General features: G+C 32.0%; 1 protein-coding gene across 1 annotated transcript; it reads left to right on the plus strand.

The window, feature by feature from the left end:
- Positions 1-9,217: 9,217 nt before the first annotated feature.
- On the plus strand, positions 9,218-21,910 carry LOC127727830 (calcitonin receptor-like). Its single transcript, XM_052234945.1, has 10 exons — positions 9,218-9,226; positions 11,060-11,151; positions 12,482-12,635; positions 15,146-15,296; positions 16,152-16,212; positions 16,784-16,850; positions 17,584-17,666; positions 18,496-18,631; positions 20,732-20,773; positions 21,403-21,910. The coding sequence occupies exons 1-10, from the start codon at positions 9,218-9,220 to the stop codon at positions 21,613-21,615; spliced, it is 1,008 nt and encodes a 335-aa protein (XP_052090905.1). The 3' UTR covers positions 21,616-21,910.
- The last annotated feature ends 1,887 nt before the right edge of the window (positions 21,911-23,797 follow it).

A 23,797-nucleotide genomic window follows, 5' to 3' on the forward strand; every position in this document is an offset into this window, starting at 1 on the left:
AGAGTAACTCCTGTTTTTGAAGTAGTGGAAAATTCATGGCAACAAATTATAGACAAATTTCTGTACTTCCTGTTTTATCAAAACTTTAAGAAAAGCATGTTTCAAAACATTTGTATGAATATTTAAAAAAAGATAATCGTTTACACCCACCAGTCTGGGTTTAGACAAGAACACTCTTGCCAAACTGCCCTAATCAATATCATAGATAAATGGGTACAGGATATGAATGACTGTAATATCAACTTAGCAGTCCTGTTGGATTTTAAGAAAGCCTTTAATGTAGTAGATTATGATACAGTTAAAAACTTGAAATTTATGGATTTGAAAATTGTTGCACTGATTTATATGCTAATGATTCAACTTTACATCTTTCTGGTAGTTGTTATCAAACTCTAAAGTCAAAGGTACAAGAAGATTTGCATGGCGTTGAAAAAAGGTGTAATGATAACAATATGTGCATCAATAAAAATAAAACAAAATATATTATTATTGGAACAAAGCAAAAAGCAATGCCACATTACAGTGAAAGTTGTTAAACTATTAACAATCAAGTGATACAATCTTCCACGTGCGAAAGTCTCTTAGGCATTAAAATTGACCCTTCCCTCACATGGACAAACCAAATTGATTTAATCTGCTCAAAAGTTTCATCTAGGCTATATCTACTTTTAAAGATTAAGAAATTTCTAGACTGCAAAAAATTATTCTATAATGGTTATATCTTACAACTAATTGGATATTCTTTTAAATGTGTGGAGTAGTTGTAGCAGTGAGGATTTAAATAGGATATTTAAATTACAAAAGAGAGCTGCTAAAATAATACTAGGCCTAGACCCTTTTGCTCCTTCTGAGCCCTAATTCAAACACTTAAACTGGACGAAAGTTGAAAAGAGAACAAAATATCACCACTTTGTGATGACATTTAAGTGCATCAAAAATGATGCCCCATCATATCTTACTAGCAAGTTTCATTATGTTTCAGACAGAAATCCATACCCCTTGAGAAATGATGTTCAAGGAGACCTCATACTCCCTAACCAAAAATAGAATTGTTCAAGAAATCTTTTATGTATTCTGGACCATTCTTGTGAAACAATTTGCCAATATCGTTACGAAATATTACAAATGATAAATTTTTAAAATACAAAATAACAGATCATTTATTGAAATCAACCAGTTGAAAAAATATTGAATATTAATTATTTTATCATGTTTATGTTTTCATAACATTTTTTGCAGTTGTATTGAACATTATCATTATATTTGACTTTCATACTAATGTATCCATGTACTATATGTTTGCATTTTTTGTTTATACTTTTTCTATGATGAGGGCCTAAGGGAAGATTAGTTATATAGCTAACTGTGTAACCCTCTTAAAATAAAGTATTGTTGTTGTTGTTGTTTAAGAATGACAAAGGACAGATGATTTTATTATACGCTATTATTCACCGTGTACTTTTCTTACAGTCCTATAGAGGATTAATGAGAAAATTCTTACTCTAGTTAAGATGGCTATATTTTATGCACCCTAATAGGTCGAATGATTTGGGTAGCTGGATACTGTGCAGGTTAAGTCTTTAGTTTTCTGGGTAGCTAGATACTGTGCAGGTTCAGTCTTAGTTTTCTGGGTAGCTAGATACTGTGCAGGTTCAGTCTTTAGTTTTCTGGGTAGCTAGATACTGTGCAGGTTCAGTCTTTAGTTTTCTGGGTAGCTGGATACTGTGCAGGTTCAGTCTTTAGTTTTCTGGGTAGCTAGATACTGTGCAGGTTCAGTCTTTAGTTTTCTGGGTAGATAGATACTGTGCAGGTTCAGTCTTTAGTTTTCTGGGTAGCTGGATACTGTGCAGGTTCAGTCTTTAGTTTTCTGGGTAGCTGGATACTGTGCAGGTTCAGTCTTTAGTTTTCTGGGTAGTTAGATACTGTGCAGGTTCAGTCTTTAGTTCTCTGGGTAGATAGATACTGTGCAGGTTCAGTCTTTAGTTTTTTGGGTAGCTAGATACTGTGCAGGTTAAGTCTTTAGTTTTCTGGGTAGCTAGATACTGTGCAGGTTCAGTCTTTAGTTTTCTGGGTAGCTAGATACTGTGCAGGTTCAGTCTTTAGTTTTCTGGTTAGCTGGATACTGTGCAAGTTCAGTCTTTAGTATTCTGGGTAGCTAGATACTGTGCAGGTTCAGTCTTTAGTTTTCTATGTTGTTTTATGTATAGTGTTATTTGTCTTTTGATCTTTTTTCTTCTTTTTTTTTTTTTGTCACGACATTGTTTATTTTCGACTTACGAATTTAAACGTCTTTTCGATATCTTACGCCTCTCTTTTAAATAAACATGGGCTCAAAATGTGCGGATCTAACATTGTTAGGCCAATTCTCAAGATTAGTGTTACGGTATTGATAAAATATATATGCGAATATATATGAACAAATTTAAATTTATTATATCAATTTTAGAGTACTCTCATTACAAAATAATTTTTTAGAATTATTTTAAAATAAAGATCCATTATAATTGTATTCAGTGCAACTAATTAGATATCTTAACTTAATTAATATCAGAGATCGAGTCCACCTCCAGGACAAATCAGTAAGTGTTATGGAGGTTTGGCATTGTCAATTGGATAGCAGGTGTTATTGTTACTTGATTACCAGGACATTAATAAAGCAAAAAGGCGAGTTTGAAATACTCCGCAATTGATTTAGGATGTTTCCTTCCGTAAGCGGTACAGAGGGATTAAAAATATGTTTGGAGTAAGAGATCATAAATAAAAGATTGACTTAATGTCACTGAGGCAACAACCTAACTACACTATACACCAAACTGATATGTATATGTTATGTTACCTGTAACATTATCTGAAACATAAGTGCGTTTTTACGCAGAAGTAACAATACAAAAGGAACAACTAAACAAGACATTTAAATCGTATTTCAAAAGTGCAAAAGATACTTGATATTGTTCCCTAAAAATGTAATATACCTCTAGTAAAAATAGAACCTCCATCAATACTTTTATTAAGGCAAAACAAAAATACGATGGGAAATTCTTAAATGTTGATTTAATTTTTAAAACATATTGCTATGCAAACCTAACAGAAATATTGGCTGTTCTTTGTTACGGTCGAAAATTTAGTTTTATGATCTTAATGATGAGATACTTGTACCCATATTCTGAAGTATTTTGTTTAGTATAGGCTTCTAGAGAGTGAAAATTCTTTGTGCATGAATTCACAAATTGATTCTGATCCTATTGTTGAGTTGAATATAATTTGGAGGTTAATGTAAATTTTTTACTGTTCATATATTACGTTATCTGTAGAGACATAAACTTGACGACAATGAGTTAGTTCAAATATTCCGATTGTGGCTTTCCATTTCTGTATAGCCACATTCCATTAGCGCCTGTATATATAGAATTTATATCTCCCTCTTTCAAGGAAATCATGAAATATCGCCTGAACTGGGTTACTACTTACACGGACGCTTTTGTATCCAGATTTAAAAATGATAAAGTTGAAGTTATTCTTTTAGATGTTTTTCGGACGCCATAATGATTTGGCTGACCGTTATGAAATATTTTAATCGCAGACGACAACAAATATTTTCCACTTGTTTTGTTCTGTTTCCTCGATTGTAAGATCATGGCGTTACTAAAAGCAACACTAATAACGGGATTTTCACGAACTTGATAAACACGACAAATGCCTACCGTACATTAGAAACTGCTCATCCTTCATGAGCAACTTAGTTCAATCCGATGTTGCTAAAATTGGTTTTCTGTGTACTGTTTTGTAATTGTTATTTTCATCGGTTTTTATTTATTGGCATGGTGTTTTTCTTGAATCTATTATTTTTTGATTGCCTCTTTGGTATTTTACCTTTCTTTTTATTACATGTATCAAGATTGATAGAAGTGCACAACAATAATTCAAATTCTGTAATTTTCAAGCGTGATGAATCAAAAAATAAAATAACAAAAAACCAAACTCCAACGTAAAGTCCTTTATCAGATGGCAAAATTAAAAGCTCAAATACACCAAACGAATGGAAAACATCTGTCATATTCTTGACTTGGTACAGGCATTTCCTTATGTAGAAAATGGTGGATTAAACCTGATTTTATAGCTAGCTAAAGCTCTCACTTGTGTGACAGTCGCATAGAAGTCACGTTGCACATTTTTCATAAATCGTGGAGAAACTGATTGCTTTTAAATGTCCAACAGAAATTGCTTATAAGTACTGGAAAATAATTCATGCATATTAATATGCTTTTATTTTTGTAAATATTGAAGTTTGAATTAATGCAATCAAATTTTAGTGTTCTAGTTTCAATACATAATATAATAGTTTCAACCGCAAAGTACAATTGTAACGTGTTTGGCTTATAAACTATCTGTTCGTATCCGTTTTCACAGAATCTGAGATACTCCAATATCAATCTTTTGATTAACTCAAAATCTAACTACAACTTGGGGGCTTTACTAAAAACTACGAGACCAACCTTTAAACCTAATAAAGAAACAACAATATTTACACAATTAACTTTGTATCAAAAAGTAGTTTAAAAACTATAACCTCAATTTATCCTTAATCCTTTCACTGACTTCGAGGTTCCAACCGATTTGTTCAACAATTATAACCTTTCAAAAACTATAAGAGGGCAAGCTTCAAAACCATAGGTTCCTGAGACACCTAGTTCTAAGACACCTGGTCTCCGAGACACCTAGTTTCTGAGACACCTAGTCTCCGAAGCACCGAAGTCACCAGACTATTACAAACTACCTGTTCGAGGGACTGCGACCATTCCCGTTAGAAATTTCAGAAAAACCCGGTAGCTTGCAACAATCGTGAAGACTTCTAGAAGTTAATTTGTATATAATTTATCGATGCTTTCCTCATCAACAGCGAAATACAAATGACAAACTCGCACAATGTATCGGTGTCTTTATATACCAAGAGCGCGGACCTCAAGGAGAGCACCCTAGCAACAACGATTTTCATAGCAACCAAGGATAAAAGGATGATTTTCCATGTAGTTTTCGTTAACGCATTGTTCAAACGGGTAATTTATCATGGATTACAATTAAACATTGAATTACAAATATTGTCTTATGCTTAAACTGCATTTCTGTCACACAATTTATAGAATTTTTGCCTTTTAATAATAAGTTGAAATATATTTTTTTTAAATGTCTAAAACTATTTTACAGTTTGCCAATGCTCTTACAATACTACAGTACAGATATAAAAAAAAAACGCACCATCAAAACACGAGTGATTTCTAATGCAGGTTATATATGTTAAAAGATATTTTAGTAGTATAGACATAAAATCAAGTTGACAGCTTCATAATTATCTGTTGTGATTTCTGATTGTATTCCTACAGATAACAGGTTAATGATCCCTGGAAACTGTCCGTGGTAATGATAATACGTTAATAATACAATAAAACTAAATAATCAAGTGACACAAGTCTGTTACTCGGATAATAGGTTAATAATCTTTGGAAATGGTCCATTATTCGGTGACACGCAAGCTACCAATTATAAATACGGTCTTCTTATAAAATAATACGTTATCAAGCATTATGTCTAATTATGCAGGTATAAACAGGCGTTTAATTGCAAAGGTAAATACCGTTCTTGATTGTTTTTGTCTTCAGCACATTCTTATCTATATTTAGGTGAAATTTGCTACAAGGATAATGATATTTTCACAAATAACACCATTATTCAAAAATCTTTTCATTATCAATATTGCGACATGTATTTACAGTATCTGGATTATCACTTTACTGTGTTATTGATGTTGTATTGTATTTTTCGGTGGAAGGTGTTTTCTTCTATCTTAAATCCAATTGTAACTCCGATTTTGGCTTGTCATAAAATGTTATAATAACATGAACAAATAACTAAGCCACGAATGTTCTTCCATTACTTTGTGTAGGCTTTCTTTTTGCTTTCAGTCCGTGTATTGAATTTGTTGTCATAAATGAATACATCATAACACGTGTTTTACTTAACATGATGAAGGTTTATATAACATTCCTCGCATTTTAATCTATCAGTAGACCGAATAAAAATCAGTACACGAAAAGCACTTGGCTCTAAAATAACTGTGTAAAAATAATAAAGAACACAATCAAGTGTAGCAAAACAATGAAAAACAATATAATACCGTATCAAACATTCCTATCTGGTACTGACAGCAAGTACAAGTAATTAATTGCTTTACCCTTGTGATTTTACGTCCTTTACTCTTATATCGGTGGTTGTAGTTCATAGAATAGTCATAAAATAACGTTATCAAGGAAGACATAATTGTGTGCAATGTAAATAGCAACCTGTACATAATTTTAAAGCAAGCCTAAAATATAACAAATCTCACAAATCCTATCTATTTCAATTAAATTCTATGGAGAGACTTAATGAAACCTGTTAGGAGTTTTGTTTTGTTTTTTTTTTCTTTTATATAATTTCGTTTGTTTTTTTGAGCGGCAGTATCGTTCCAACAGCTGTTGTTTACTTTCTGCACTCCGAGCACATTTTGTATTTGATTTTACTTTCTTAATTATGTTTTTTATTTTTATTTCGTTTTTCAATTAAGCGGTCATCCAGTTTGAATACGATATTCCCGGGTTTGTATTTCCTATCATGATTTCCTTGATAGAGGATTGCTGCTAACAAGGAAGCTATTAAACCAAGAGTTCCAAATGGTGAAGTTGAAACATCCCTTCGTAAATTTTACGGACGCCATCACGAGTTGGTTGACCGTTATAGAATAATCGTTTCACAGATGATATCGGATATGTTCCTTATGTCGTAACTACAATACCCTTCCCTTTTCATGAATGTAGAAACATAGACTATTTACCGGATTTGTAATAACATAAGCAACACGACGGGTGCCACATGTGGAGCAGGATCTGCTTACCCTTCCGGAGCACCTATGTTGCTTAGTCTTTAGTTTTCTATGTTGTGTCATCTGTACTATTATTTGTATGTTTGTCTTTTATTTTTGGCCATGGCGATGTCAGTTTGTTTTCGATGTGTGATTTTGACTGCCCCTCTGGTATCTTTCGTCCCCCTCTTGAAGATGTGCAGGTGTTTTATTGTGTGCTTTAGTTTAAAGACATGTTTTGATAATTGCCCTACGATTAGGAATCAATCTGGAAATCGTGTTATTTACATGGTGCGAATATACACCAGTTTAAAGAATCATTGCAACACTTTTTTTTTTAAAGAAATTTTAAAATTAGACAAGATGCTCAAAAAATAAAGCAGAGTAAACAAATAATGTAAAAATGAAAGTAAACTTTGTATGCAAAGAGGTTGTGTTGTCAATGTGTTGCTTAGGACATCTGTTAGAAAATGTTTATGATTCTTATTAATATGGGGTCATGTATTGGTAGGTGTGTTTCGAACGCGTCATAAATTGGAAGAAACATTACCGCAAATAGGTCGAAAAAAATGACTAATCGATGACCGTAGTTAAATACCATCACTAAAGGATCAGATAGACACTGACATTGTTTTGGTAAAATTCGCTCGTTGATAAAATGTTCGAAACTCTTAATCTACAATCTATATAGTTGTTACGTTATATATTGTTCGACGAGATCTTAAGCGCCCCAGTTTGTTGAAATGGCACTGAGTTGACCCAATCAATACTAGAAATTTACACCAAATGGTAAATAACAAGATCCGGGAGAATAACGTGGCGCCAACTGACGAGATTCTCGATTTCAATGGAGAGCAACAATCAATTGAAGCAAAGGCCATTTAGAGTAATTAAGTTGTGTTTAATAGGAACAGAATCCATTATATATTGCATGAGTCGGTCCATTTGGGATTTTTACAAAAATGTTATCAAAACTTATGATTATCAAAAAGATAATCTTCATGTAACAAAAATAATTGTTTTGTAAAAAGTAAAATAACAAAAAAATACGGCCTCCAAGGAAAATTGAAAACGGAAAGTCCCTGATCAAATGGCAAAATCAAAGCTCAAACACATCAAACGAATGGAACACAACTGTCATATTCCTGACTTGGTACAGACATTTCCTTGCGTATAAAATTCCATTATATTGACAACAATGTGTGAACAAAACAAACAGTCATTATAGGTAAAAATATCAAAAATAGGGGCACAGCAGTCAACATCGTGTTATAATCTTAATCACTATAAACACAAACAAATATTTCAACAAAGAAAAACAAAATGACATATAGACTAAGCACATACGCAGAAATGAAAGACAAGAATACAAAAAATGACAAAAACACAATGGCGGGATGTATAAGTACTGAGTCACCTAAAAGGATATTAACAAAAATGGACTAAATAGTAAAGGTTAATAATTTACAAAGACAAATAAAAGAACACTATAACACGTAATTGATATGATCATTAACATCAGTACCTAGAATCTATACTTCAAGACCATCATGGATTATTTGTGATGTTGATACGGAATATTTATCAACAGGGTCTTGGTATCTTCCGATGAACTTTTGTAGAAAAAGGACGAGACGTTCTGAGTTGGGTGAAATATCACATATGCAGGTGAAGTATGTATATTGCTACTAAGGTGGGGAAATTGATATTTAAAATCGTCTCGTTTGCCATAGATCCTGGTACTGAGATGACCACTTATGTCAAATTCGAGGTATAAGTCTAAAAATGAGGCGTAGGAAGCTGTGTCTGTTGTTTCTTAAATTTCTAGTTCTGGAGGATATATTAATGGAACCCAATCAGAAAAGTTTGGTTTGTTAATGGAAAGAACATCATCAATATATATATACATATAACAATTTGTTGAAAAGTCTACCTCCAAATTCAACAAATATGTTGTCAATAAGAAACTCTAACATACTGATCACTTGTTCCTCTGTGTAGCATGTTTTACCTTTTTGTTCACTATTAACAAAATATGCCGTATGGTATCCCAAATTTATAAATGTATAACGTATGCTACCATGTTTATATTAAAACATATTGTGGATTATTTCTTTTAGACGCTTTTTCGATTTCACATGGGGAATGGTGATAAACAGGGTTGAAAAATTAAAAGTTTTGATATAATTAATATCAGGGAAAGATCGAGATTTAAAGTTATCTTGAAGTTCTTTAGAGTTGTTTTAGAATCCACATATGGTTAATTCCACTACGCGAGTAAACATGTTATGTACATCTGGTAAATTTTTTTCCTGGATGCTAAACATGAGTACTGTAAGAAACATTCTATAGAATTTATAAGTTGTGTCCTACTTCCAAAATTAATCATGAACTCGAAAAGTGATAATAATAAAGTTGGCCCTTTTTTTTTGGCAACTTTGAAACAAATTTATATGTCAAAAAAAGACGACTTCAACTTTGTCATAACTAACATCCCGTTTTAAAGACACTGTTCCTCTTACTGCTACCAGTGGCTTGCTTATTGCACACTTTATCAGCATCTTGTTTCGAAATATATAATTCACGTTAAAGATTATTATGAAACGGTATTTTTCACACTACCTTAATATCGTAAATAAAATTATATATAAAAAAATCAAAATATATCATTTAAAAATGGTATATGTAAAGTTGGAAAATTTCTTACTGATTGCAATTACAGGGGCTGCATGCGTAATATACTCATTAATTCAGTGGATTTTGTTCTTTTGTTGGAGTTTCTGAATCTAAAATTAAAAAAAAAACTCCCTCAAATACTATCGATTTCAATTAATTTTATGATATGACCTCATGATACATGATTGTGGTAACTACTTTTTTTCCAACTTTTCCGTCAGTATTCAATCGACAGGTTAAGCTACGTATACCTCAACTACCTTTATGTATTAGCGAACACATTTGACCCTGCTTCCCGAAATATGTGCTTTATTTTATTTCTTAGTGCAAGTTCCTTGCCAGTTGCGCTGTGCAGGTATATTTTGTAATTTAGCTTAACAACATATGGTCTAAATAGGCCAAATTTTGGAAGGCATGCCTGCATGAAAAATAAGTTCAAGCAAACCACAGTTGGTGTCCCTATCAAGTCATGCATTCTAAATCACGTGGTGTTCGTTGCTGTTTGTCCTTATCAAGTACAAAAAATCTTTAAATTTCGTCGATAAATTTGAACGTAAGGATCCCCGTTGACTGAATATATACAAAGAATGTCAATCAAAAGTTACAATTGATAAATGTAACTGCCCCTTCTTATTCAGACAAACAGATTATTTGGTCTCTTGTGGAGAGTTGTCTCATTGGCAATCATACAACATCTTCTTTTTTTTGTTTTTTTAATTTTTAGATATGATTTGATTGGACTAGTATTTTAATATACTCAAATTAAATCACACATTTAACTGATTGATTCAATTAAACTTGTCGGTTAATCCTATTATAGTTGATTGAATTATATATAATATCAAAATGAGCTTAAACTAAAAGACCGTTAAATAAAGATTAAACTACATTATATCACATCTAAAATAAATATAAGAAGATGTCGTATGGTGGTATATGCGTCAACAATCCGCCGTAACCCGAAACAAAGACGTAAACATCAAAAGCTTCAAGCAAGAGCTTCAACAATGAGAAACACCCATACTGTAAAGTATTAACTCCTTTAAATTGACTGTTGATAATGAGTCATCATTTCATTCTTTGAATATTTTCTTATATCTTGATGTGAACCTATTTGGAATTAAATAACTATACGTAACTCCCCACAAATATCTTTGTTTTGCTGTCATTGGCATTTTCTTAAAATGTCCTGTACCAAGTCAGGAATATGGCAATTGTTATCACATAGTCCGTTTTTATGTATGTTTGCGTTTGTTTTTGTAGCGGTTCATTGTTTCTGTTGTTCCATTTTGTTTCCTCTTATAGTTGATGTGTTTTCTTCAGTTTTGGTTTGTGACCCGGATTTGTTTCAGTTAAATTGATTTATGACTATTGAACAACGGTATACTACCATTGCCTTTGTTTATTGAAATGTTGTTGTTGACCATTATATTTTCCGTATACTATTCCTATTCAACTGATATTACTTATACAATTATTTATATTTGACAGGAACTGAAGACGTCAGTCTATATAGGCATTGCATGCAGTGCATCAAGCATATCATTATTGTTGCCAGCTTTGATAATTTTTCTGAAATACAAGTAAGTATGGTATTGTTATCATGGATTTCAATATTTTGAATTAGTACATTTATGATCTAAATTTGATATCTTCCTTTTTATTTTGCAATATTTTATAGTTTATTTTGCTTTATTTCTCTTATATTAGTTTTAAGGTTATTTTTTAGATTCTTTAATCTCAATGTTTGTTACCCTTACTGGATAATGATATTTCCTTTGATGGACAAATATAGTGTCACAGTGCCGATAGTCTTCTTCAAACCTTATGAAATGATATTCAGATAAAGCTCACCAAAGATACCTCGCTTGTAACTTAGTACGTCAGACGCGTTTCGTCCACAGAAGACTAAACAGTGGCGCTCAAATCAAAATAGTCGGAAGTTAAACCTCAACATTTTTTGTATTTAAAGGTGTTAAATAAAAACAAGAATAAAACGTTATAATGTTAGTTTGATATTTTAACTTTGAGATCCAAAAACAACAGCTAGCTTTATAGCCAGAATGTTAATCATTTGAACGACAGAATGCAATAGCCAAACAGTTAAACTTGCGACATAGACCGAATTTAAAACATAACTTGTACAAATACTATTGAACTATTTTTTTTGTCATGATGTGAATCATACTTCCCCTACAATTATTAATATATCTGTATGAAAGTTCTGCATTAGTTCAACATACATTATTCACAAATAATGTAATTACCAGTATGGATAAACAACAATACGTTCATCTGACACAAAAACGTGTCATAATGATTTCTTTGTAAATCTTATTACAGAAAATAATACACTTTATAGAGATTAATAGAAAGGAAAACGTGCCTATCATAATAAATTGGGGATTGTTCATAATCTGTTCTCTGTGGAACAACTTACTAAATCTAATAATGACTTTACTATCTTCGATAAAAGTACTAAGATTTTCTCCAATTTAACTTTTAATTCGCTTATGACCGACATATTTTTCTCCAATATATTCGTCACTTTATAATAGCGCACAGAAAGCAATTTGTCAGTAAATACAGACATTTTTGTATGGCATTTCTTATATTATTTGCGTTGCATGTATGAACGAAGAAAGCTAGATTTCCTTAAATGCAAGCATGCTTTTATACAGCAATATTTATTTGTTTTTTTGTTGTTGTGTGTTAACCGATACAATAGAGTTAAATGTTGGGTATTTTCTTTTGAAATGGCCTTTATTGTGCAATCTACAGATGATAAATAAAGGACGTCAACATGGCATAATAAAAACGTAACCAACTGGTCTGTTATTATTTTTTTTATTTTGTTAGAAAGACTTAGAAAAACATATATTAAAATAATCTCTAAGATTTTTTAATTTCCAGTTCTTTAAGAAAGCAATGTAGAATACGACTTCATATTCACTTTTTCCTGGCATTACTATTGAAAGAAATTGCATCAGTACTGTGGGATGTGCTCGTTACATACGATAAACTCTCAAATGATACGGTCTATACAACGACGTTAGCTCAAAATACGGTAAGTTTACAATAAAACTCTTTCTCAAACAAAAAAATGAAAACAACAATTAATAAATTTCATGCGTACGAAAGGCTTTGTCTGGATTTACCTTCATCAGAAACGCTCATAACCGAATATTCGAAAGCCAAGGATGTATTAGAACTGAAACAGTTGAACAGCAACATTACCAAAAAGGACATTCAAAACATAGCTATATCCATCTAAGGTCATCTTTGCCTGATTGAGTTGAAACCTTAGTACACAAGTATAATTTTCAGGATCGATTTTCAAATCTTGTTTTGATGATTGTGAGTTCGAAGCCCGCTTATGATCCTCATTGACTAATATTGCCAGTTTTCTTACCACCCGGATACTTCGGCGGCGTATTGCATCAATAAATAACTGGCAGGAATTGTATTGCCAAACGTGTTCAAAATGGCTTTAAATACTAACAATCAATCAGTAAATTTTTGGCAAATCCTACACATATGTGCATGTGTTATTGTATAACTTATTAGATTACAAGCTTTTTTCAGTTTCTAACTTTATTATTTCAAAGTTAATCGGAACTATTTTTTAATACATATATATTGTAAGGTATGGAAAATTGCATTTCTTTTAAAGTGTAGAATATATTAGTCACATTTAGCACGGCTGGTAATCTGCACACGCAGAACAATCGGTTCTGCAATGAAAACCGTGAGAGGATTTTCCGGTTATGCTTGAGTGGAGTAATTGTCACCGCTTCGAAAGGTATGTATATTTTTAAATCGCAATATTCTAATTTAACTGATCAAAATATTGAAAATCGGAGAATGCTACGCTGTGGTGAATACTTTAACGAAGAGACACATGTATCATTTACTGTTGTGCATGGAGTAAAACTCCTACGAAATCAATCGTCCCACGAGAAATTGCCGAAAAAAGTGACATTTAAATTTTGAGATGGTTCTATTAACAGACTTACAAGTTCAAATTTAGTTTTTTTTCTGTTAACGGGATTGAATGTCGTTTTGGGTGGCGTGTACGCTGTCCGAAGTTGATAGACGTCTTAATAAATCTAAAAGCTACCAATTTTCATTATTTCATGCGTGAGGGGATCAGTTCTGATTGAGGACATCGTGAATGCGTGAGGGGATCAGTTCTGATTGAGGACATCGTGAATGCGTGAGGGGAAGTGCAATCATATCTTTATATCGAAAAATACAACAATCACTTCAAAGAAGGGCAAGTTACTTGCATAGTTTTATTGAAGTTCATACTAAATATAAATTGACAATGGAAATGGAAATGGCTACAACGTTAAATATAAGTGGTTTAGATTTATGATTGACTATGGTTTTTTTTTTCTCGTGTGCATGTATAAAGACTTTAATCTATGTTTTTGATGGATAGAACACGCCACCATTGCCTGCAGTGTGATAAGTCATATACTCAACGTCCAAAGCTGAACTTCCAAGTAAAGCTGGTACATGAAAACACACTAGACACAAAGTGAAGCTACTGTGACAAGACATTTTCATCTAAAGATAGTAAAAGAAGGCATGAATCTGTGGTCCACGTTGGAGCCAAGCCGTTTCATGCAGTGTAACACAAATGATTTTCAGGAGGAATTTTCAACTTTTCTCCGGGCGCATATAAGACAGAAGCACGCGGAAAAATTAAAATGTGACATTTGTGGAGGGGAGTTTTCCTATCAGCATACATTGGTGGAACACAAAGAAAAATGCGGCACAAGATCACCTCCAAAATTTATCTGTTGTGGAAATGGAAATTGTTCTGCATCGTTCACAACTAAAACATAGATTTAAGTCTTAAAACATGCACACGAGAAAAAAAACATAGTCAATCATAAATCTAATCTAAATCCACTTATATTTACGTTGTAGCCATTTCCATTGTCAATTTATATTTAGTATGAACTTCAATAAAACTATGCAAGTTACCTGCCTTTCTTTGAAGTGATTGTTGCATTTTTCGATATAAAGATATGATTGCACTTCCCTTCACGCATTCACGATGTCCTCAATCAGAACCGATCCCCTCACGCATGAAATAATGAAAATTGGCAGTTGTTAGATTTATTAAGACGTCTATCAACTTCGCACAGCGTACACGCCACCCATAACGATATTCAATCCCGTTGACAGAAAAAAAATCTAAATTTAAACTTGTAGGTCTGTTAATAGAACCATCTCAAAATTTAAATGTCACTTTTTTCGGCAATTACTCGTGGGACGATTGATTTTGTAGGAGTTTTACTCCATGCACAACAGTAAATGATACATGTGCTCTTCGTTTAAGTATTCACCGCAGCATAGCATTCTCCGATTTTCAATATTTTGATCAGTTGAATTAAAAAATTGCGATTTAGAAATGTACATACCTTTCGAAGCGGTGACAATTACTCCACTCAAGCATAACCGGAAAATCCTCTCACGGTTTTCATTGCAGAACCGATTGTTCTGCGTGTGTAGATTACCAGCCGTGTTTAGATGATGTATGATTTAATTTTGTTTGACTTGTAGCATTGGTGTAAAGTTTTGTCATTTTGTAAAATATTTATGAAATGTAGTACATATTCTTGGATGTTTTGTGAAGGATTTTACCTCCATCAGTTACTAAGCAACGCGTTTTCACCACCTAGATCCCTAATATGCATTACTGTGTTTGGATGGGGTATGTATCTATATAAAGTTATCAGGTTTGCTTTTTAAATAATATTTGTTTATTCACATAGACATGAAAGGCCGAAATTGCCATTTTTGTACAGCTGTAACATTACAAAGTCTCAATTGAATGAATGGATGGATTACTATGCTACCAACAAAACAAAACTACATCTTATTGTGAGCTCATTGAAAACAATGAGCCTTAATCTCTCTGTCAATTCTAATAATGGTACTCTAGTAATTATAGATATGTTTGTATTAACTAAAAGCTGAACAGGTAAATGTATAATGTTGACTACTGAAGCTAAAAATTCGAGCTACTTTCAAGATTGCTTATTTTGTCAGCATTTAGCAAGATTTACTTACATTACATATTCAATGTGTGTAATGCTAAAATTTACTCAATGAAAGCAAACATCTGATGTTAGGTCATAATCGGGTAAGTCATAAAAATAATGATATGGTTTCCGTGAGTACAATATGTTTCTCGAATAACCTTCATGCGGAAGGTAAAGTAAATTATGATATTTACATCTATCGAAGTGGTCTGTAGCATACAAACATATTTTCTCTTGTTATTGATGTCTGTCTACTATTATAATACAATGTTTCACAGACTAAACTTTTTGTTTCCATGATTAATACAAAGTATCTCTTGTTATTGATGTTTCTTTAGTAGTAGGATACAATGGTTCACTTTACAACTGATTTCTTACTATGAAAGATACACAAAATTTGAAAATTTGAAAATTAAGATAAGGCTCGTCTGAAAGACTGACTTAATCGATTCTATAGTATTTCTATGGTGTTTTTATTTATTACCTTGTAGCATATGCATACTTAAAAAGTGTTAACTTTTCAGGAATTCCTTTATTGTCTGCCTCGTTGTACTCATTAGTGCGAGTTATATATTCCGATGAAAAGTAAGTTCATTTACTATTTACCAATGTTCTGTTAAAAGATAAATGTTTGATTTACTTATTTCAATTTCTAAAAACAGTTGTCTTTCATTCTTGCATTTGTAATCTCATTGTTTTTAACTATTCATTCTAGCTACAGGTAACGTTATGTTCATGTTTTTAACAATTACCTGACTTTACTATTTTTGTTACTTGTTTTGTGTTTTGTGTCGATCTGATAAATCAAGCCTTTTTTAGTAGATTTAATTAGTTTTGTTCTTGTTCTTTGTTGGTGTACCACTGTTCCGGGTTAGCAGAGGGTTTGGCGTCCGAAAACTTGTTTAACTCCACAACATTCTGTATTGATCTATATACATGTTCAAGCATGGATCAAAATAAAGTAATACATGTTTTGTAATTGACAATTCTTGTACAATCATCTATCGAATATAACCAACATTTTATTAATTCATGAATGCAATTAATTAAGATTTTAAAAAAGGATATTTTATCTGACTATTACGATCTTCATACTTCGTTTTGTTAAGGATTTATGTTTTTTGTAAAATACTTAATAAAAATATAATCATTTCAGTTGCTGGTCGATATTTTTTCAGTATACAGAATGGATAATGTTCACACCAAATCTTGTATTCATTATGGTAGGTTTAATTATTTATGAGTGTTGACTTAAACATTATAAGATAATCTACTTAAATAATGAACATCACTGCGTCGATAAAAAGGAAATTTTTCAATATAATGAAACGAAAATAGATTTTGAATATCATTTCATGTTCTTTACACTTTGAAAATCTGTTCACCAAATTTGTATTTACCATCTTTTAATCCATTCGGAAAACACGAGAAAACCCCTATTTATTGTTTGGATTTGATTTGCTTACTCATAAGATGTATATGTAGTATTTTGTAGACTTGATTGTCTGTTTATTGATGGGATTCGATTTGTTTACTCATAAGATGTCTATGTGGTGTTTTGTAAACTTGATTGACTGTTTATTGATGGGATTCGATTTGTTTACTCATAAGATGTCTATGTAGTGTTTTGTAAACTTGATTGTCTGTTTGTTGATGGGATTTGATTTGCTTACTCATAAGATGTCTATGTAATGTTTTGTAGACTTGATTGTCTGTTTGTCGTCTCTCGTTTTTTGTTGTTGTATTTTTTTCAATGTCGTTCTCAGTTTCTCTTTTACTTTTCTAAATGTCTTCTTGGTATCTTCCGCCTCTTTCTTAACTACGAAAACTAACACATTGAATATACATTCGCTTGTGTATACATAAGCCACAAACGGCTATGATCACTAGAAAAATGGATACATTGATATATTGTTTATTATTGACAGACACATTAAATTATTTCGTTTATTGCAGGCCAATTTGCTATTCCTTTGTAATATAGTTCGTATTTTATTGACACAAATGCAGTCTCATCCCAACGAACCAAGTAATTTCAGGTAATAACTGTTCATGTTTTACTTAGAATATATTTCTCTATAGGTGTTTATGATGAACAATTTATGTGGTTAAAGCTTGATAATGTATATTACCTTTTCTCCAATTTTTTCACTATTTTCACATTTCCTTACCGATTGTGAAAAATTTGTTCTCCTTACTAGTGAAATATCTGTTCTCGGCAAATGATTGGTCGAAATTTAATTATGACGTCAATCTTTCTTGGTTTCTTCTGAATTTCTTATTGTGATGTCATGAAAAATCCGACCATGTCTGATGACGTCACATCTATAGAACACAAGTATCTGCAAATCTTTGAAAAGGAAGTATAAAAATCATTACAGAGACAGATGCCACCACTATAGCTCGTGTATTACGATATCCATCAACTCTCAACAGTTACATGTTAATTATTTAAAAAAGCTAGGCAATCCTAGCGCTTTAAATATTAAAATTCAATTGTCTCGAGTGGAAAAATATCGTAACACACTTGTTGCAGTGGTGGAATCTATATATAATAACTCAATAAGTAGAAGAATCAAGATCTAAAGAAAAGTAACATACAAAAACATATCTAAATGAAATAATAGTGCAAAACAAGTCGTATAGACATTTTCAAACACACCATTTTCGATGGTTTCTGTTACAAATAGTATTTTCAAATGTTGATGCAGCTAGTTATTTTAGTTTTTGTGACACTTCCAATTTCCACACTACCGGAAGACAAATTCATGATAACAGTTATTGAGTTACATCATCTGTACTATTTTTGGGTAATAAAAGAAAACGATTCCTTATGTTCATATAATTGTGTGTGCATTTTCTTTTCAGACGAGCAGTTAAAGCAACCTTTGTTCTAATACCATTATTTGGGGTGCATTTGTTTGTAACAATATACCGGATTCCAATATCAAAAACTGGTGGGATGGAATATGAACGATTTACTATTTGTGTAGATAATTTACAGGTACGCCTTAACATTTTAAAATGCCTATATAAAAATGGTGGGATGGAATATGAACGATTTACTATTTGTATAGATAATTTATCATACAAGTGAGAGGTTAAGCTAGCTATAAAACCAGGTTCAATCCACCATTTTCTACATAAGAAAATGCCTGTACCAAGTCAGGAATATGACAGTAGTTATCCATTCGTTTGATGTGTTTAAGCTTTTGCCATTTGATTCGGGACTTTCCTTTTTGAATTTTCCTCGGAGTACAGTATTTTTGTGATTTTACTTTTTGGAGGTACGCTTTAACATTTTGATATGCCTATATAAAACTTGTTATGTCACTCTGATCAATCATATGTATCTTTAGCTTTAAAGTTATAACAACAGTTTCTTTAGTTTATCGATGTGCGAATTTCATAAATCCATTTTGAAGGTAATAAGGGATTCGCATGAACTCTAAAAAGCGAGAATGTATGCTTCGACAGGGTTATAGTCTCATACTATTTATTACCGTCCATGCGAATCCATCATCAGTAACAATGTGTCAATCGGTAAATTCACAGATCAGACGACTATTTTGATATCTAGAGATCTAAGTGACCGTAAAATCTTTTCAGTGTAGATTTCAGCCGTTTTTCTCAAAAGTCGATTGGAGGTATGTTTTTTAGTCAAAAGCCTACACATATTAATAAAGTCCGCTTAATTTGCACATATATGAGAGTAAAGTATTGAAAATTAAGGAAAAGGAAATTGACAATCAAAAAGTTGAAATCATAACGTTTTGCAGGCCTCCATCAATATATCTGAAAGTGAAATTACACAACTTTGCACGATGTTTTTCCTTTGTGTCATTGTTAAGGGAGAGGCGGCAAATACAAAAGACAAACTAATAAGTCGTAGACAAACTGACATCACCATTTCAAAAAACGAAAAACGACCAAACAACACAAAACAGTCTACAAAAGCAATATAGAGAACTAAAGATAGTAACACGAACCCCACCATTTGGTGCTCCGAAAAGGTAAACAGATTCTATTCCACATGTGACAAACAAAGTGTTGCTCATGTAAGTACAAATTAGGTAATAAGACTAAATTGATGATGTCACATTCGATGAAAACAGGACGTGATTGTGGTTACAACAATTAGACGCATGAAATTTATGAAGGATTGTTTCATTGTGACAGCACTTGGTCGATACCGCTGCTGCTGGTATCAGTTCAGTAGTCAGCACTTCGGTTTCTGTATGATTTATAACAATCCTTTCTTGAATTGTCCGTGTATGAAGTTAGAAGTTATCAAGAAGCTATGGGTTTAACTTCCTCGGGCAAAGTTGGCCTTTGGCTATTACTTTAGATCCTCTTTTGGTTATATAGCTCTTCAATTGTTTCGGATATAAAAATCATATGCTTTCAAATATTCAGCTTTACTATGAGCGTTCCTGATGAAGGTTAATCCAGAAAAAGTGTTATCATTTTTTGGAACACTGCCGTGGAATATCTGTGAAGCAGATATTCATTTACGATCAACTAATTCGTGATTCCGTAAAACTTTAGAAGGAATGACTCCATCTTCACTACATTGAATTCTTGGTTTGAAAGCATCCTTTTAAGCATAAACATTCTATCAAGGAAAACATGAAAGGAAACCAAATGGGAGACATAAACTCCATATGCAGGCGTTGCTGGAATGTTGTTACATAGAAGTGGAAAATTCACTATTATGAAGCTGAATATAAATTATGTATGCATTCTGCGTCATTAAATATCAAGTCAAACTTGCCATTTGGGGTGTACAGTAATTTCCTATTTGAAAACCGATTGTGGAAATATTAATCAATCAAACTGAAAAATATGATGGCTGTTAAAAACTCTATAGAATATTTATTATATCATCTTCTGTGTATTTGTTTTGGAATCAGTCTAGTTCTTCACAACGTAACATTATCATTGATCGAACATGAATAAACGATAAAAAGACATTCAGTCCAACACCAGTTAAATTATAAAAAAACATTGTCAGCTAATATTTTTACTAATAGTATCGTAAGAATAGTTTAATACAAGTGAATGGTAATTTATATCTTAACAACGGTTATTCTTATCTTTGCAGGGTTTTTTCGTCGCACTGATATTTTGCTTTTTAAACAATGAAGTGAGTACTTTTGAAGACATAATCTATTTATAAGTTTAAAGTTAGTGTCAGTATCTACAAACACTCTTAGATCGGTACAATGTGTCCTTTGTCGCGGTATGGGTATTGCTCATTGCTGAAGTCCGTATGGAGAACTGTATTTGTTTACATACTTTTACTGTGGTTGTTTCATTGTCAATTAACTGTCCTTGCTTTTACATATAATTATGAATGCAATAGTGTACCCAAAGACAATTATCTGATTAGTCAATGCAAACTGTACGACAGTGTTATAACTCCAAACTCCACAATACAATACTAATAAGAAAATAATAATCAGAAATGAAACTGATTGTAAACTAATAAATACAAAAACCGCTAAATATGCACAATTGGCAATCGTTATTCCTTCCATGTGGATCGGTAGCAAGGTCTTTATCAGTGTTTATGTAGATAAGTAAACGAATATCAATAATTAAAGAAACAAATCAATAAATATTTAGAATAACAATTACCATAAAAGTTGCCAGATAAAAAAGGCTTCCAGAAAATATACATTTAAGAAATAATATGACTGCTAGAAACCTGAAACGCTATAACTATTCTAATAATATTTACATACTCCATATAATTATCATATTTCTCTTCAGGTAAATGGGAAATTGCGCAGAACATGGCGTCGGCAAGTAAGTGAACGGTTAACCTCACGTAATAGACGGATGACATTAACATTGAATCAAACGTTGTCACTTCGCTCTGACATAGAGTTCAAATCTCCAAAGAGTTCCAGGAAAGATGAAGAGAAAACAAATATTGTCAATGGTGATCACAAAAGGTCAAATAACTCAGTTGTAGATGTTTGATTACAAGTGTGTTCATTCACATTCGCACTGCTTTGTTGTCAGTGGTAACACTATCATATCAACAAGATTGTTCAAAACAAAAGGTCACCAGGAAAAAATGTTCCTCGTGGCAAACTGTCATAATAACTACTAGTTGTACCAGATTTAAAAACTCAAGAAATACAACGGTATGGTTTACTCAGAAAAATCAGTATACATTGAAAGGCGTACTAAACTAAGTATAAGTATTAGATATAATGTATGTATATGTACCTTTTCTATATTGTCATCATGAAATAATGTTAATGATCTTGATTTTACCCCAAAAAAAATTGAAATGTTTAAAAAAATGTTTTTATACATATTATACATGAAATTTATCAGTGTCCATAACTGTATTAAATTACCGTTTTGTATTCGTTTTATTCATTTTTAAATACTATGGCAGGTCGCAATTCTAAGACTATTATGGCTTATCATGTAAGATTTAATTAATACCTTTTTTTATTTTCGAAGTTTGTCCAAAAGTCTTGTCATAATTTTATTGATATAAGATTAATTTTTGTTCACATATACAGCGTTCAAACAAGAGTAAGATTATTCTTCTCTCTCAGTTTCATCCGTCATGTTTCAGGTCAAACACATCTACGGAGTCAGCATCTCCTTCTCACCTAGCATCACCCTTCCTGCAATCATAATAACAGAAGGGGTAAATGCATAGCGCAGAACCAGTAAACCTATTATCATCACCTAAAAGAGGGACGAAAGATACAAGAGGGACAGTCAAACTCATAGATCGAAAACAAACTGACAACGCTATGGCCAAAAATAAAAAGACAAACAGACAAACGATAGTGCAGATGACACAACATAGAAAACTAAAGACTAAGCAACTTATGTCAAACTCATTTCAAAGGTTATCACCCGTCTTGTGACCTGAATAATGTAAAACTCATCTGAAGGTTAAGTAACTCTTTCGTTGATAAAACCATCCGTCCTGGGGCTTTGTTTCATACTTATTCAAGTTATCACATCTTCTGCTTTTCACTTTTAAGGACTAACCGTCAAACTCATTTAAGGGGTAAGCATCTCCGCTCTGCCAATATGTGTCTTCTTATTTAATGTTAAGCTATTTCAAACTGTATAATTCAGTGTCACCCGTTACAAGTATCATCCTTATGTGACTTTGTGTCTGTAAGTATTTTCTACTTGTTATTATCACGTTTTTAAGATTCGGATGGTCTGAATTCCTCTTTCATTCTTTCGGCTTGACTAATGTACGCATAATAATCTATACTATGCAACATATTTGTTAAATAATGACAAATACATGATTTCAAATATGCTAAAAACATGTAAAAAGTTAGCAATCCCTTATGGTTGTTTAGAAATTCATACCTGGATCTTAAAAAAATGGAAGGCATTTTTCATAATCAGCAAAAGACAACAGATCATTAATAAATGTTTCAGGAAACGTTTTAGTGTAGTTATTTAGAATATCAGATAAGGTTAGTTTGAAAATAGTTTAAAAAATCTTCTGATAATTAAAACTATCGAATACATTTTTATATTTGTCAGGACTGAGTAAAGATTTTTTTACAAAAATGAGAGTATCTTACCATTCAAAAACATGTCATATCGAATCGAAGACTTCTTGCTAAGTAGAAAAATTAGTGGCCCAGATGAACATTTTTATTTGAAATTCTATGTGTCATGGACCAGTCATGGAAGTTGCAACAGATATAACTAAATGTAATAAAAATTTAGTATTTCATTTTCAGAACTTGCCGATATGTTAAATTATCTTTGATGACAAATTCCTTTTAAAAGATTAATTTAATTGACATTATATATTCAGAGCTACAGTGCAAACTCTAAAACTGACAAAAGTGGATCTTCAAAAATGTTCTTTACTCCATTTTTTGCAGGAATTGACATGTTTGATTAGATAAAAGAGTCTTCTTTAATTAAAGTGATATGACAGATAGCGTCACGTTTGGTGATTAAGAAAGATGTCAATTTAAAATGGATGATTTTTTAATCGTTTTACCTTTCCATTTAAGTTGGCGTTATGAACTGTAATTTAGAGAAAAATTGGCATGTTGATGCATTATAATACAATATAATGGAATAATTACACTAAAAACTGCCTAACACACTGACAAAAGGAAGTCATTATGATTGAAAACTTTTCTGTTGAATG

The sequence above is a fragment of the Mytilus californianus genome, unplaced genomic scaffold (genome assembly GCF_021869535.1).
Source record: "Mytilus californianus isolate M0D057914Y unplaced genomic scaffold, xbMytCali1.0.p SCAF_2, whole genome shotgun sequence".
Taxonomy (NCBI): domain Eukaryota; kingdom Metazoa; phylum Mollusca; class Bivalvia; order Mytilida; family Mytilidae; genus Mytilus; species Mytilus californianus.

Coding starts and splice junctions, on each gene's coding strand:
- LOC127727830 (XM_052234945.1), top strand. Junction 18,632..20,731: donor TTTGTGTAGATAATTTACAG/GTACGCCTTAAC, acceptor TTATCTTTGCAG/GGTTTTTTCGTCGCACTGAT. Junction 20,774..21,402: donor TTTGCTTTTTAAACAATGAA/GTGAGTACTTTT, acceptor ATTTCTCTTCAG/GTAAATGGGAAATTGCGCAG.